This window comes from Rutilus rutilus (assembly GCF_951802725.1).
Source record: "Rutilus rutilus genome assembly, chromosome: 19".
Classification (NCBI taxonomy): domain Eukaryota; kingdom Metazoa; phylum Chordata; class Actinopteri; order Cypriniformes; family Leuciscidae; genus Rutilus; species Rutilus rutilus.
The window spans coordinates 26,044,404-26,060,215 of NC_140232.1; the positions used below are offsets into that span (position 1 = coordinate 26,044,404).

General features: G+C 38.4%; 1 protein-coding gene across 6 annotated transcripts in view; it reads left to right on the top strand.

The window, feature by feature from the left end:
• prkcz (protein kinase C, zeta) overlaps positions 1 to 15,812 on the top strand; it is a 111,113-nt gene that overhangs the window by 57,368 nt on the left and 37,933 nt on the right. For all 6 annotated transcript variants that reach the window (XM_084388945.1, XM_084388946.1, XM_084388950.1 and 3 more), the window contains 2 exons: positions 3,765 to 3,850; positions 14,863 to 14,994. In XM_084388945.1, the coding sequence (XP_084245071.1) occupies positions 3,765 to 3,850; positions 14,863 to 14,994 (218 nt within the window). The remainder of the gene's footprint in view (positions 1 to 3,764; positions 3,851 to 14,862; positions 14,995 to 15,812) is intronic.

Below are 15,812 nucleotides of genomic sequence, written 5' to 3' on the forward strand. Positions count from 1 at the left end.
CAGTTTTTTATTTTCTAGCCTCATGGGGTTTGATGTTAAAGTTTAGAAATGTGCTCCTCTCCTCATGTCTAACTGTTCTGTTGGAGCATCAGTTATTCCTCTGGAAGACTGTGTGAGTTTCAGCTTTATCATGTTCTATTAATAAATTATTCATGTTGTGTAGTTTTGATGCAAGCGAGACTTTGAATGTCTGGATGTGTGTGGTGTGTTTATATGCGATGAGTGTTCATTTCACGCTGACATTTTAGTTTTAGTACACTCCAAAGCTGAATATATGTTGTTATTGGTGTTATGTTTTAAAGGGGTGGTATAATGCCCTTTTCACAAGATGTAAAATAGGTATTTGATGTCCCCAGAGTGTGTATGTGAAGTTTTAGCTCAAAATACCCCACACATATTTTTATATAGCATGTTAAAATTGTCACTTTTTAAGCTTGAGCAGAAACGCATCGTTTTTGTGTCTGTCCCTTTAAATGTAAATGAGCTGCTGCTCCCGGCAAAAAGGGCGGAGTTTCAACAGCTTGTGTCCTTTTACCTCACAAAGACAAGCACTGAAATTTTCAACAACTTTTAGCCTTTTATGTTCAAACCGGAGTTGGACAAAGATGGAGAATGCAACTGGACGTTTCTGAATGGTTAGTTGATGAATTTAGGTAGCTATGTGTAGTTATCTTCTAGTCATTGATTAGCATATTCTGTCATGATAATCTATAAGTCGTGTTCCCGGGGGCTGGGTTTATGTAAATGTTAGGGTTGGTGATGTCAATGACATTCCCTGGAGGAATGTCATGTAGTCCCTACCAGCCGTTTGTTCCTTAAAAAACGATTTCTTTAAAAGCAAATATCTTCCTTTGCTTTGAACTTTGAGTGTTGTAACTTTGCAGATGTTGTCTATGCTCAAACAGCAACATTACACACTAACTAAAGTTAGAAAAGTGAAATCATAATCAACCACCCCTTTAATATTCAAGCACTTCTTTTGCTTTATGCCACACAGTAGTTTCTGAAGGCTTAACACAGACTTTCAATTTCTCATTTTACTTAGATCTCTCTCTCACATACACACAAGCGTCCCATGCCTTTGAATCTCCTCCGGTGCTCATTAGTGGCTGACACTTGAAAGTTTCGACAATATTTCAATATTTATCGGTTTTACATAACTGAGCTGCATTTGAGGGCAGAAACATGAAACGGCAGCAGACATAGCAAATCTCCAGGGCTCGAGCACAATTCTCAGCCTCTCACTTATGCTTGAAAAAAAGGTCTGCCAACTTAACTGGAACATTAGATAAGAGCGTGACATAGAGATATTGGGGTATCTGAGGTACCTGTGGGTCACTAGCGAGGACAATATGGGACTTTCAGGGTTTAAATGCCATTATTTGTGCAATATCATTGTATCCTCAGTGATAAATTCCATTGATAATTTAGTTCTGTCAACATCATTGTCACTAAAGGTGATACTTTTTTAGACAATAACAGCTGCTCACCCAACCTAAACATGTATGACTTACTTTCTTCTATGGAACAGTAAAAGATTGAAAATGTCTGTTTTATTTGTCCGTACATTGAAAGTCAATAGTGTCCAGTGTTGTTTTGGACCTCATCGACTTTCATTGTATGGACAGTGAGAGAGACTAAATGGTATTTAAACTCTTTAAAAGAGCAATATAATTTGTATATTTAGTGATAAATACCATTAAAAATGTTGGTTATGTCCACATTGTTTTCATTTATAAGCAGCAATTCATCTACTAAATGTGATACTTAAAGGAGAACTGTCATTACAAGTGCACAGGTCATGTGAGTGATTCCTTCGGAGTGAAGGCGGGTTAATCTGACTGCAGTAGATGTGAAAGATATGAATAAAAATGATGTTTATTCAGCCAGCGCAAATACCTGTATTTACATCCTGTTTTCAGTCGAAGTCCACAGTAGTCGATTGTCGAGTTCACGCGCGTGATCATAGGTACTAAACCTGTGCGCGTGAACTCGACAATCGACTACTTTGGACTTCGACCGAAAACAGGATGTAAACACAGGTATGAGCGCTGGCTGAATAAACATTATTTTTTATATATTTCTTTCACATCTACTGCAGTCAGATTCACCCGCGTTCACCCCGAAGGAATCACTCACATGACCTGTGCACTTGTAATGACACATCAAGGATGTTAAGAGGCTAAAAGCAGGTTTAAAACTTGCCCCATTGAAGTCAACAGGGTGCAAATTTTAAAAAGAGGATAACACGGTGTAGGAAACACCGATTTTTGTCATTGTTCTCTGTACTGACAGCACTCCAAATGTACAAAAAAATGAGCTCAATGTTAAAAGTTCTCCTTTAAAGGGATAGTTCACTCCAAAATTTTAATTCTGTAATTTTTTTCTTCTGTGGAACAGAAAAAGATTGAAAATGTCTCAGGGTTGTTTTTGACCCTATTGACTTTCATTGAATGTATGGACAATGGAATTTGGCATACTATTTCAACTCACTATTTTGGACACATGAATCTTTTGCATATAGAGCTGGTAAGTCCCGCCCCTTCCGCTAATCCCCCTGGACCTCAAAGTTGAAAAACCGTCAATGCAAGTGAATGGGAGAAAATAATTATTTTCTGGTCCCGTTTGAATTTTGCCATGAATGTGAACATATGTTGTCTGTGAATTTTTTATAGAACTTTTCGTGTAAAGAATGCTACAGTTTAGCGGGTAGAAGTTTGATACGGTTAGACTTTGTGTGAAAGCACTTTGTGGACTACAACTCTTCGCTGCTTTCGACGCGTTTGAAACGCCACCACCACTAGCACACGGCTCTAGCTCACGGATCCCGCTAAACATGACTGTGTCTTTGGTGCACTTCACCGCCTTCTTTCAGGGAGAGGACAAAATCGTCGAGGTTGGTGAAAACCACGGGTAAGTCAACTTTATGGGGTGACGTCACATAGGCGACATGTAGTCTTTCTCGTTATGTCTTTTCCACACCTGCTAGCCGACGAATCATACCATATACTGTCAAACTTGTAACATGAAAGATTATATAAAAAATTCACAGACAACATATGTTCACATTCATGGCACAATTCAAACGGGACCAGAAAATAATTATTTTCTCCCATTCACTTGCATTGACGGTTTTTCAACTTTGAGGTCCAGCGGGGTTTTACGGAAGGGGCGGGACTTACCAGCTCTATACTGTTTAGGGTTTATAGTATGTTAATTCAGTTGCAGCCAGTATTTTGGTCTGTGTGTGTGTGTACATATAAACTCAAAAACCTTTCATAAAGGTAATCGTTCATGTTTTCAAGGTGGTGAGACGTAAAGACAAAACCCCAGAGATGCAGCAGATCAAAGTCTCATTGTGGTTGAACCTATTTAGGTCAATCTAGATGCTTGTCACTTTTACATCAGACAGTTAACATGTGACCAAACTAAAGTGATGCTGCAGGGAATAACAGATCGACAAGAGAAAAGAAACGAGAGAGTGAGAAGAGGAGGGTGGGTCAGATGGAGACACTGAAGCAATGAAAGAGAGCAAGAGAGAGGGGAGGGATAGCTGTTTCCCATTGCTTTTGAGTGGGGATGTTTTCATCCAGTCGCAGTTGAAATTCGTCCACATTCGCTCGGGGTCAAGACCAGCCACACCTCTGTCCATCTCCCTTCTTCTGTCTCTCGTTCTCTTCCCTCGTTCCGTGCTGGGATTGATTTGTTTTTCATTCCTCGAGTCTCGATGTTGCTCCTATACAACCGTTTCCTCTCTCTCCTAGAATCGATCTATCGCCGTGGAGCTAGACGATGGAGGAAGCTGTACCGGGTGAACGGACACCTCTTCCAGGCCAAGCGCTTTAACAGGGTGAGTTGAAGTCTCTAGTTCTCTCCAGCTTGAATGATGACATCTTATTGGATTCTTAATGTGTATAACCCACTTTCTTCAGATTTATGGTCAGTTTGTGGGATGAGTGCATTTCATGATAGATCTTGTTTATGGCAAATAGCGAACACATTTTTGAGGTTTTTAGAGTTGTTGATGTTTGAGAGCTGCATTAATAACTCTGAAGTCGTGGATGTTATACACTTGAAAATGGGCAAGTAGACTGTTGCGATAAGAGTCTGTAGCTCCAGTAAGCAACAAATGTAGGCGAGTTTTTTTTAAAAACAATCTGTGAATCTATTTTTTTATTTTAATAAAAGTACTTTACTGTAATTGTTTTATTAATACTTTTATTCAGCATAGATGCATTAATTTGATCAAAAGTGACAGTAAAGACATTTATAATGTTACAAAAGAAATCTATTTCAAATAAATACTGTTCTTTTAAACTTTCAATCAAAGCGATCCTGAAAAAACATTAAGCAGTGCAATGGTTTTCAACATTGATAATAATAATAATAAGGAATGTTACGTGAGCACCAAATCAGCGTATTGGAATAATTCTTGAAGGATCATGTGACGCTGAGTTCAGCTTTGCTGGCACATAAATACATTTATTTTAAATATTAATAATATTTGAAAATGTTGCGTTTCTACGGCACATAAGAGCTGAACATAAGAGACTCATTTTAAAAACATTAAAAAACTATACCGAACCAAACTTTTGAATGGTAGTGTGTTTTCAATTATTTAATATAATAATAGCAAATATATTTTTATTGTCTAACCCTTCTCTTTAAATGACTTTTTTTTTTGTTCCTGAATAAATGATTGAATGATTAAGTAGCCCTAATAGCGACTGTTAGCATTTAGCTAACTGTTAGCATGTTAGCAGTTGTAGTGACTGTAAGCATATTTAGTGCATAGTAGTGACTGTTATGATGAATATCTACAGCTGTTACAAATCTGTAGATTTACTAGTGACTTGATAAGTTGGTGAAGTAGCAACTGTTAGCATATTAAACTGTAGTAGTAACTGTTACAAAACGTATCTAACTCTTAACCCATCAATAATTATCTGGAGCTGTTGAAAGGTTTTGGTGTTATCCTTTTTATCTTTTTTTGGTGGTTTGGTGTAGTGGTCTGCTTGAAAAGTGTTTGGTTTTAGCCCCAGTTCTCCCACTCCAACCCCAATCTAGTGCTTAAGTGAATTGTTTATCATACTGACTGATAGAAAGCCGATAGGAAGGGAAGGGAGAGATAAACCGAGGCTCTTGAGTGCGATGTCTCTTTTATGCAGCGATGCCCTGCCTTTAATCAGATATCATCCCTTGAGGGTTTGTTATGTTAATGCAGACCTCTTCCTCCAGTAGTCTTCATTCTTCTACTGAGCAGAACATGTGCCAGACAAAGAAGAACACCAAAACAACACAAGAGAGTAATAGAAGAGAGAGAGGGAGGAACGAAGACGGGAGAGATGGGAGAGGGACATTGTTCATTTTCGCTTGTTCTATTTTTGCGAACACTGAAATGTCCCTTTTCCTGGAGAAGTTTCAATGGCCCTTGGCAGAGATAGAGGATAAGAAGAAAACAAAAAGAGAAAGAGGCTTAGAGAGACACGTCATGAACACAGTGCCCTCGGAAAACTCCTCACCACAGCAGGTGTGTGTCATGTTAATGTGCGTAAAGTACTCTTCTCATGTCTCTTTAACAAGGGGATCAATGTTTGACCACATTATGAGCAATATGGCTAAACTGCAGGATGACATCATCAAGATAAGCAGTTCTCCAAAATCATGTCTAGAGTAGAGTCTAATTTTTCAGATTTCCTGAAAAGCTCTAGGGCAAAGCTCTGCAGACATCCATTTGAGTCCATGAGTGTAAAACACTTTTAACCAAGCTAATAATGGTGGCTGTTTAAAGATACACTGCATAATTTCTGCGCTACTAGCGACACCAAACGGAATTACAAAAACATTGTTCCGAACAGCTTACTATATGTATACTGTGTGCACATTTTCTATATGAATTGAATATACACTCACCTAAAGGATTATTAGGAACACCATACTAATACTGTGTTTGACCTCCTTTCGCCTTCAGAACTGCCTTAATTCTACGTGGCATTGATTCAACAAGGTGCTGAAAGCATTCTTTAGAAATGTTGGCCCATACTGATAGGATAGCATCTTGCAGTTGATGGAGATTTGTGGGATGCACATCCAGAGCACGAAGCTCCTGTTCCACCACATCCCAAAGATGCTCTATTGGGTTGAGATCTGGTGACTGTGGGGGCCATTTTAGTACAGTGAACTCATTGTCATGTTCAAGAAACCAATTTGAAATGATTCGAGCTTTGTGACATGGTGCATTATCCTGCTGGAAGTAGCCATCAGAGGATGGGTACATGGTGGTCATAAAGGGATGGACATGGTCAGAAACAATGCTCAGGTAGGCCGTGGGATTTAAACGATGCCCAATTGGCACTAAGGGGCCTAAAGTGTGCCAAGAAAACATCCCCCACACCATTACACCACCACCACCAGCCTGCACAGTGGTAACAAGGCATGATGGATCCATGTTCTCATTCTGTTTACGCCAAATTCTGACTCTACCATCTGAATGTCTCAACAGAAATCGAGACTCATCAGACCAGGCAACATTTTTCCAGTCTTCAACTGTCCAATTTTGGTGAGCTCGTGCAAATTGTAGCCTCTTTTTCCTATTTGTAGTGGAGATGAGTGGTACCCGGTGGGGTCTTCTGCTGTTGTAGCCCATCCGCCTCAAGGTTGTGCGTGTTGTGGCTTCACAAATGCTTTGCTGCATACCTCGGTTGTAACAAGTGGTTATTTCAGTCAAAGTTGCTCTTCTATCAGCTTGAATCAGTCGGCCCATTCTCCTCTGACCTCTAGCATCAACAAGGCATTTTCGCCCACAGGACTGCCGCATACGGGATGTTTTTCCCTTTTCACACCATTCTTTGTAAACCCTAGAAATGGTTGTGCGTGAAAATCCCAGTAACTGAGCAGATTGTGAAATACTCAGACCGGCCCGTCTGGCACCAACAACCATGCCACGCTCAAAATAGCTAACATTTAAATAATTTAACGTTGCATGATACCTATTTCACTTATTATTTTTTTTAAATAGTAGTCAATAAGTAGTTAGCTAGAGTCCATTCAACATCAGAGTAACTTCCTGTTGGCGCATCTCTATCTCTCTGAGAACACATTCTGCCCTCCTGCTACTTTTCCACTCTCTCCTCTCATTCTCCATAGAAACAAGGGACAGAGCAAAAGTGGGTCACGTTTTTCCCTCTCTCTGTCCTTCTTTTAAGGATCTGACTCGTTCCGTCCCTCTCTCCCATCAGCACCTCTGGATCTATCTTTGTCTCTTAGTTCGCAGCTCCCTTTGGACAGACAGGACATGTAAAATCTGTAACAAATCAATTTAAAGGCTGTATAATAGATTGAGTTTTACCCATTACTTTTTTTTCTCACTGTTTCCATGTGCTTTTCATCTCACATGTGTGACAGAATAATCAAGTCACGTCCTTCTCACAAACAACACGGATGCATTTCAAAGCCTCTTTCGACTTCTAGTAGTTTATTTTCCTGTAATGTGGCGGAACGACACAAGACTTGTGCAGTTTACTGAGATTATTTCCGCTTGTCCATGTTGTTTTGGCTCTTTGATCGCGTGTGTTGTGTCTGAAAATGAAAAGAGGAGGAGATTTCCCTTAAATTTGAGTCTGCAGTTCACAGAGATTAATTTATGATGTCATAAATAAGGAAATTGGCATCTGTTGGCGAGGCGATGAAGGTGGCAGGTGTGGCGTCTGTGGTGTATCAGACTGAGCGTTGGAGCTTGAGAGCGTAATTAGACATCGGGTACTTGTAATAAAAGAAACAGCCCCTAAAACTAAGCAAACTGCAATTGAGCGGTTACAGAAATGGAGATATGGTCGTAATTCTTCACATCTAGTGTTTTTTTTTTATCTTTTTGATATTGTTTTTAAGGGAGAATGTCATAGGGCTTGATATTTTCTGTGGATATTAAATTCCGAATGTTTAAAAGGTTTGCTCATGCTACGAAAGACCGACCTTGTCTGAACTCTGCTGTTAGCATGTCCTTCCTTAACAGGTAAGAAAACAAAGTGCAGATTTCAAATGACTCGCATTAAGTGATGGATATTGACATGCACAAACTCTAGACAGTCATAGCACTGTTTTAATGGTGAGTGTTTTAATAGTGTGTGTGTGTGTGTGTGGTAATGCGCTGAGATCATTTCCAGGCACTTCACTCATCTCGGCTCTTCTGAGGGCACGGTCGATAAAATCTGAGCCTGGGTTTCTCTCATCTCTTAGCCGACTGACCTGTATTTTCAACACCATTGGCAGAGATAACAAACTCTTAACACTTAACCTTCACCTTCAGACACCGATAATAACAATTTAAAGGAGCCGTATTCTACATTTTAATATAAATGTAAAGAGAAGCAGATATTCTTAAAACTTGAGTCCGTATTCATATTCATAGAGATTATTTTATGATGCACTCTCCGAAAAAAGGGTACAAAAGCTGTCACTGTGGCGGTACCTTTTCAAACGGTACACCTTTGTACCTAAAGAGTGCATTTAAGTCCCTCAAAGGTACATATTGGTACCAAACGTGTACATATTGGTACCAAACATGTACATATTAGTACCTAAATGGTACATATTAGAACCCTTTTGAAGGGTACTGTCCCAGTGACAGCTTTTGTACCTTTTTTTCTGAGAGTGATAAAAAGCGCAAGTGGCATCTGTTGCTGTTGTGATGGAGGCGGCAGGTGTTGCGTTTGTGGTACATAACTGTGAAAATATAAATATTAGGACCTAACTATCAAGTATACCAACAACAGTGTTCAGTCCCTTCATTAGTTTAAGGCATGTTCTGCTTCATTGGACAGATTGTACTTTTTGCCTCCATTGCATTCTGTGTGTAGTCGTTTAAGGGATGGTGGCCAAAATCCCTATCAAATTAACTTCATGGAGCACATCGTAAATGGAAATCTATTTCATCCAGCACTCAGAAATCCATCCCGGTTGAATCATTTGTAAGGCATCTCGGGTGAATCCTCATGGTGAGTCTGATCCAGCTCTGCTGTGCTGTAAGGATGCTGTGGAGCGTTTGCCAAGTCGTGAGGGAACAGAATGAAATCGCACCCCGTGTCTTTCTCCCATGCTTTTTCTCATCCTTACATTTTTTCGTGGTGTTCTCCTATGTGAGCAAAAACACTATTTTTACTTGCTTGTGTTTGTTTTCTGTCACTGCTTTTCAATGTAAATGTCTTTCTCAGGATTTGTCCTTGTTCTGTGCCAGTTCTGCCAAGCATGCTTTGCATTCCTTTCAAACTTGATGAGCCCCAGTCCATTTGTTTTGAGATCTGAGCATGTATCTAAGATTGTGATTAGTGTGTGTGTGTGTGTGTGTGATCAGAGTGTGTGTGCTATCTACGTGGGCATTTTTGGGCCGATAGGGCAGCGCTCATATGCATGCGGATGATTCACAGATGATGTCACTCTGAAGAGCCTCAGGTCCTTGTAATTATTGTCAGTGTCCCACTTATGGCTCAGGAGTGTGTGTGTTTTAGAAACTGCTAAACGACATGGATGACTTTGAATTAGACATGTTTTATTCCCTCTTTACAAAAGAGAGAGAAAGGGGGAGGATTAGGAGGAGAGGAAGTGAAAAATACAGAGGCAGGCGAGGAGGGCTGTGTATGTTTGTGTGTATGTATGTATGTGTGTGTGTGGGAGGGTGAAAGTGTCTGACATAAACATTTGATCCTCTCTCGGTGCTTTTTCCTGCTCCTCATAAAAAAATAGTGAGCTGCAAAAAGAAGACTGATATTCTTCTGCTGGGTTAAAAGTTTTGCATTAAATTTTTAAGTTGTGTTTCTGGTCATTTTCCATCTTCTGCTCTATATGACATACTTATAAATGATTCAGATTAGTGCTGTCCAATTAGTGTGTTAATTTTGTATGATGAATATGGAAACAATATAATATATTGACCATGCACTTTTTATCTATTTGCTCATTACTTTACTCATCTGCCATAATAATGTCTTTGAATTATCTTCTTTCTTTGGAATTTATTAATTGATTTGATTTATTTATTGCATTTATGTTTTATAAAATATTGATATTTTTCCTAAATTGCAATTTGTTCACTTAATTAATCGACATATTATGTTATTAATTTATTTTTAAAAAGTTAATCGATTGACAACCTTTATTCAAAAACAGCTTTATTGAAAGTGAAAATTGATAAAGGCTTGAAATGTTCTCTTGTCTTCATTTGCGACAACTGATCTAATGTGTTAATTTAGTATAATTAATTCATTATGGCAACAAAATACTGTACCACTTTCTTTAAATTCGTTTTATTTTTTTTATTAGCAAATATTGATGTTTGTGAGGAATTGCACTAAGTCTACATATTATGTAATTAATTAATTTAAACATTTTAATAGATTGAAAAACTGAAAGTGAAATTGAAAAAGGCTAGAAATAAGCTGGTCTTTTGTCATTTGGGACATTACTCTGTCCAACCCTCTTATACTTCAGATTTTAAGATGCCAAATTCATATCAATCCTCTTTTCTTTTCCGAAGTCCAATTATAATTTTAGTCAAGAGCTTTTGCACCAAGAACAGTCGTAATTAGTCTTAAAAGCTTATTTTCCACCCTTTCTCTGACATTAAGAGTTAAACAGGCTCTATACCTTTTTATGCAAATTACTTATGTCGTGATTGGCTAAACTCTTCGCATATTGAAGAGATTAACAACACCCACACTACAACACTCATTACCATATAGGTTGGTATGTAAACATGCTGATCATACATCATGTTGAATTCTGAACAACGTTTTTGCGGCTTTTCTCAATCTATTTCCTTTTTTTCAGCTTAATAATCGCAACAACACAAACAAAGGCTTATTTAGATGTTTCAGTAGCTGTATTCAGTCATCAGTGGCAGTAGTAGTATTTTCAAGTCTTTAGAGAATAGATGGTCTTTCCTTACATTCCCATGATATTCCTGCTGTATCTGGGATACGTGGTGCACACGCTCGGCCCTGAAGGCCCCTTTCGCTCAGCTGTGTTAAATGTTTGCTTTTTGTTGGGGACAATTGGTTGGGTTTAAAGTTTAATCCACTGTCCTGAATGGATGCCCGATACGTGCAGACTTGATGTGTTTTAAATGGGTGCAGATACGCATTGTTTCTCTGGCACTGCGTTTGCTTAGCAGCGCTGGCTCGATATGTTCAAAAAGTCCATGGGGTGGAAGCTGTGCTGGGATTCAGATGCGGAAAGGGGAGAGAAGAAAGAGATGTTTATATGAAAGATTGCACAGATTTCTAAGAATAACGAGATAGCTTCAGGTGAATTCATGATGTTGTTCTTTGATCATTTCCTGCTGATGGTGCTGCCTTCTAGTCGTCCTTGAGGAAGATCCTGAGATTTTGGTCAGAAATAAAACAGAGACGCGTTGGGAAATGTAATACTTCTTTCTCTGTTTTTTTCATTCCCTGTCAAAACACAGGAAGTCTTTTGTGCTAGTTCAACAGAAGGCAAAAGATTAGGTCTTGATAAGCGGCTGGATTTCAGACAAGACGCTGCTCCGCAAACTGACTAATTTGGTTTTGTTAACAGTTTTTGTTTGTGCATTCTTCCATGGACAGATCAGCAAACTAAAATATTCTGACAGTGTTTCCTACACTGCTATTTACCAGCACTGAAACACTACTGAATCTACAGCGCGAAACAGACAGTGCGCCCAAATTATAGAATGAATAGGCCTAACTCTTTTAGTGATCCGGTCTTTTTTTAGTGAAACAGACGCAAAGTGACCAGTGAAGTTTGGTTTCATAATGAATGACTCTTGTGAGCCGGTTCTTTTTAGTGAATCAAATACATGCAATGCAACCAGTAGACTCTGATTCCTGAACAAATGACTCTTATGGGCAGGATCTTTTGAGTGAATCAAACACACAGGCAACCAGTCTGGTTAGAGAATGACTGACTCTTATGAGTCTCTTCTTTTTAGTGAATCAGACACATACAGCACAACCAGTGTAGTCCAATTAGAGAATGAATGACTCTTATGAGTTGGTTCTTTTTAGTGAATCAGACACATACGGCACAACCAGTGTAGTCCAATTAGAGAATGAATGACTCTTATGAGTTGGTTCTTTTTAGTGAATCAGACACATACGGCACAACCAGTGTAGTCCAATTAGAGAATGAATGACTCTTATGAGTTGGTTCTTTTTAGTGAATCAGACACATACGGCACAACCAGTGTAGTCCAATTAGAGAATGAATGACTCTTATGAGTCTCTTCTTTTTAGTGAATCAGACACATACGGCACAACCAGTGTAGTCCAATTAGAGAATGAATGACTCTTATGAGTCTCTTCTTTTTAGTGAATCAGACACATACGGCACAACCAGTGTAGTCCAATTAGAGAATGAATGACTCTTATGAGTTGGTTCTTTTTAGTGAATCAGACACATACGGCACAACCAGTGTAGTCCAATTAGAGAATGAATGACTCTTATGAGATGGTTCTTTTTAGTGAATCAGACACATACGGCACAACCAGTGTAGTCCAATTAGAGAATGAATGACTCTTATGAGTTGGTTCTTTTTAGTGAATCAGACACATACGGCACAACCAGTGTAGTCCAATTAGAGAATGAATGACTCTTATGAGATGGTTCTTTTTAGTGAATCAGACACATACGGCACAACCAGTGTAGTCCAATTAGAGAATGAATGACTCTTATGAGTTGGTTCTTTTTAGTGAATCAGACACGTACAGCACAACCAGTGTAGTCCAATTAGAGAATGAATGACTCTTATGAGTTGGTTCTTTTTAGTGAATCAAACATATAGCTTACAACTAACTGTAAATCATTGTGACTGACTTGTTACTTTGACAAGGTTAGGTTAACATAATACACATTATACATTTTGCAAGTACTATTAAAAAAATAGTACCTCTAAAACACATTGAAAAGTCATTTAAAAGTCTGTAAAAACACAATAATAGTTGTACATATAATGTCATCATTTGGTAATGGAATTGCATATCTTTTTTTCCCCCCTAATATTTATTCCTTTCATGTACTAAAATAATTGTTAATGGAATCATTGATGAACCAGAACAACTCTTTACTATTCCCATCCCTAATCATAAGGAACATGTGTATTTCCCGGTGCCAGCTTCAAGCTTTAGATGATGTGTGCTACTTTCAAGCCCTGATTTCCGAACGTTTAACCCCAGTTACATAAACTGAGCACCTGACAGAGAGCGGCAAGAAAATGTAGGTCATTCATCAGGGCTGGAGGCTTCAAAGATACAGAGAAATCACTGCAGCAGGTGAACATCTCCTTAGATGGTGAGAAAGTGTTTGTCTAAAACCTCACCGGCAGCACAGGGATCATGACATGCTCACAGAGCTGTGAAATAGAGTCGGGGAACACGGAGGAAACGTCAAGCACTGACAAGAAGAGCATCTTATATCCACTGAGTCCTCTGAGGGTTTGTTGAAGGTCCGTTAAACCAGATGATGCTCAGTTATCAGCTATGGCAGAGGGGAAACTGTCAGTGGAAGAGTATGCCCGTTAATGAAAGATTAGCATATTTTAATAGGATTATGCTACATGTAGCACTGAAGTCCTGCTGTTAGAGCCCCCTGGTGGACGCTTTGCATATCACATGCATGAAGACTTGTGCCTAGCATCTTTCTTGGTCTTTCCCATGTCCTCCTTTTCTGTATTTATTTTGCAAATCATTCCACAGTTTTGACCGGTATTATTTATTATATTCTATCATGCTTTTATATAGAATTTTTGTTAACTGTAACATTGTGTCCCTCTCAGTCTCTTGCTCATTTTCTCTCCCCGGCAGACAGATGGAGAACCTCACAACAAACTGAGCTAAAGATATTTTCATTTATTTATGACTCACAGGGCATGTGTGTGAGCAGGTGTGGGTGTGTGTGTGTTCTTTTGAAACCTTATTGTTGGTTACAGCAGTCAGCAGAGTCCTCTGATCTGCCGAGCTTGGATTTTAAGCCAAAATCTGTTGAAATCATCAGCTAGGCTTTAAGTATGTACAGATGCTGAGCGTTTGTCATCTAGAATGTGTTTAGCAATACATAAAATGTAAATAATACATTGATACATACAACTGATGCGGGATATTAGTCTGATCATTGATCAACGTCCTGTCAGAAATTGTTGATCTTCACATACAGTTCCAATGTTTATGCTCACCAAAGCTGCATTTATTTGATCAAAAAAAGGTCATATTGTGAAATATTATTGCAGTTTAGAATAACTCTATTTTAATATATTTTATCCCTGTGATGGCAAAGCTGAATTCCTCCAGTCTTCAGTGTCACATGATCATTGAGGAATCATTCTAATATGCTGATTTGTGCTCAAGAAACATTTAATATTATTATTAATGTTGAAAACAGTTGTGCTGCTTAATATTTTTTGTGGGAACAGAATTATTTAATGAGTAGAGAAAAAAAAGTGAGAAAGTAAAAACATCCAAAAATCCACCAAAAAAACAAAAAACATCCTTATTGTCACTTTTGATCAATTTATGAATCCTTGCTGGATATATATATATATATATATATATATATATATATTTTTTTTTTTTTTTAATTAAATCCCCAAACTTTTGAACAGTAGTGTATTCACGTCACCATGCTTTATTTCAACTTAATTTGAATTCAGAATTCATTACTCAGCTCATGTGTGCCATCTACTCATGTGATATCTGTAAGACATCCCTTTTCTTTCCCAGTTTACTTAAGTTTGTTGTTAACAGATTAACTCATTCATGAAGTGTTTCGACTTGCTAATCTGATCATAGATAACGATAGTCTAACTTCATTAGTCGTGTGTGTCTGTGTCTCTCTCAGAAAGCGTACTGTGGCCACTGCAGCGAGAGGATATGGGGACTGGGGCGTCAGGGATACAAGTGTATCAACTGCAAGCTTCTGGTCCATAAACGCTGTCACAAGCTCGTCTCACTGACCTGTCAAAGGCATATGGTGAGTCTTTTAGTCAGCTCTAAAAAATATTCATCACTGAGAGTCTTAATTCAAATGAAGTCAGACTTGAAAGCATAAAGAAGTGAAAATTTTGACTTTAATTTTTCTTGCATTTGTCATTTCATTCAAATAAGCACATCCTCCGCTGTTTGAGAAGCTCATCACTGTTTCATTGTAATGTTTAATTGACCTTTTAAAAAAGCCTCTCTTCTCACTTCTCAAGAGTGTTGTTGGATTTTTAAACAGTGTGTCAAGATAGCCCTTGTGGAATTTGTCAGATGATAACACTGTCTTTGTCAGTATTGAATTGACCTGATTCTGTGCTTACTTAGAATGTCGAAATCATAGACTGAAAAACTGTAACATTAAACATCAAACACCTTCACAACACCACCTTCTGCAAGAAACTGTTTCCGCAGGGGTTTCTGCATGTCAGAAATTCAGTATGAAATTCAACATTGTACTCCTGATTTATTTACGAGACAGAAGACATCAGACCTCTGATTTCCCACATCCGATGTTTTTCGAACAGAACCCAAAACTGATGAGCTTTACAGTCTGACTTTATCCTCATTTTGTGAAGACATTCTGTCATTCGCCTGCCTCCTTTCGTTATAGTTATTTTTCTCTCTCTAACTTTCTCTCAAAAGTTTGTCATCATTTCGTTGTTACACATTTATGGTCTTGGGTTTTGACTGAGAATACTTAGCTATCTATCTATCTGGTTTAAAAATGTCCTTTGTAATAGAATTGGAAACATTGCTATATGTGACCCTGGATCACAAAATCAGTCACATGTCGCACGGGTATATTTGTGC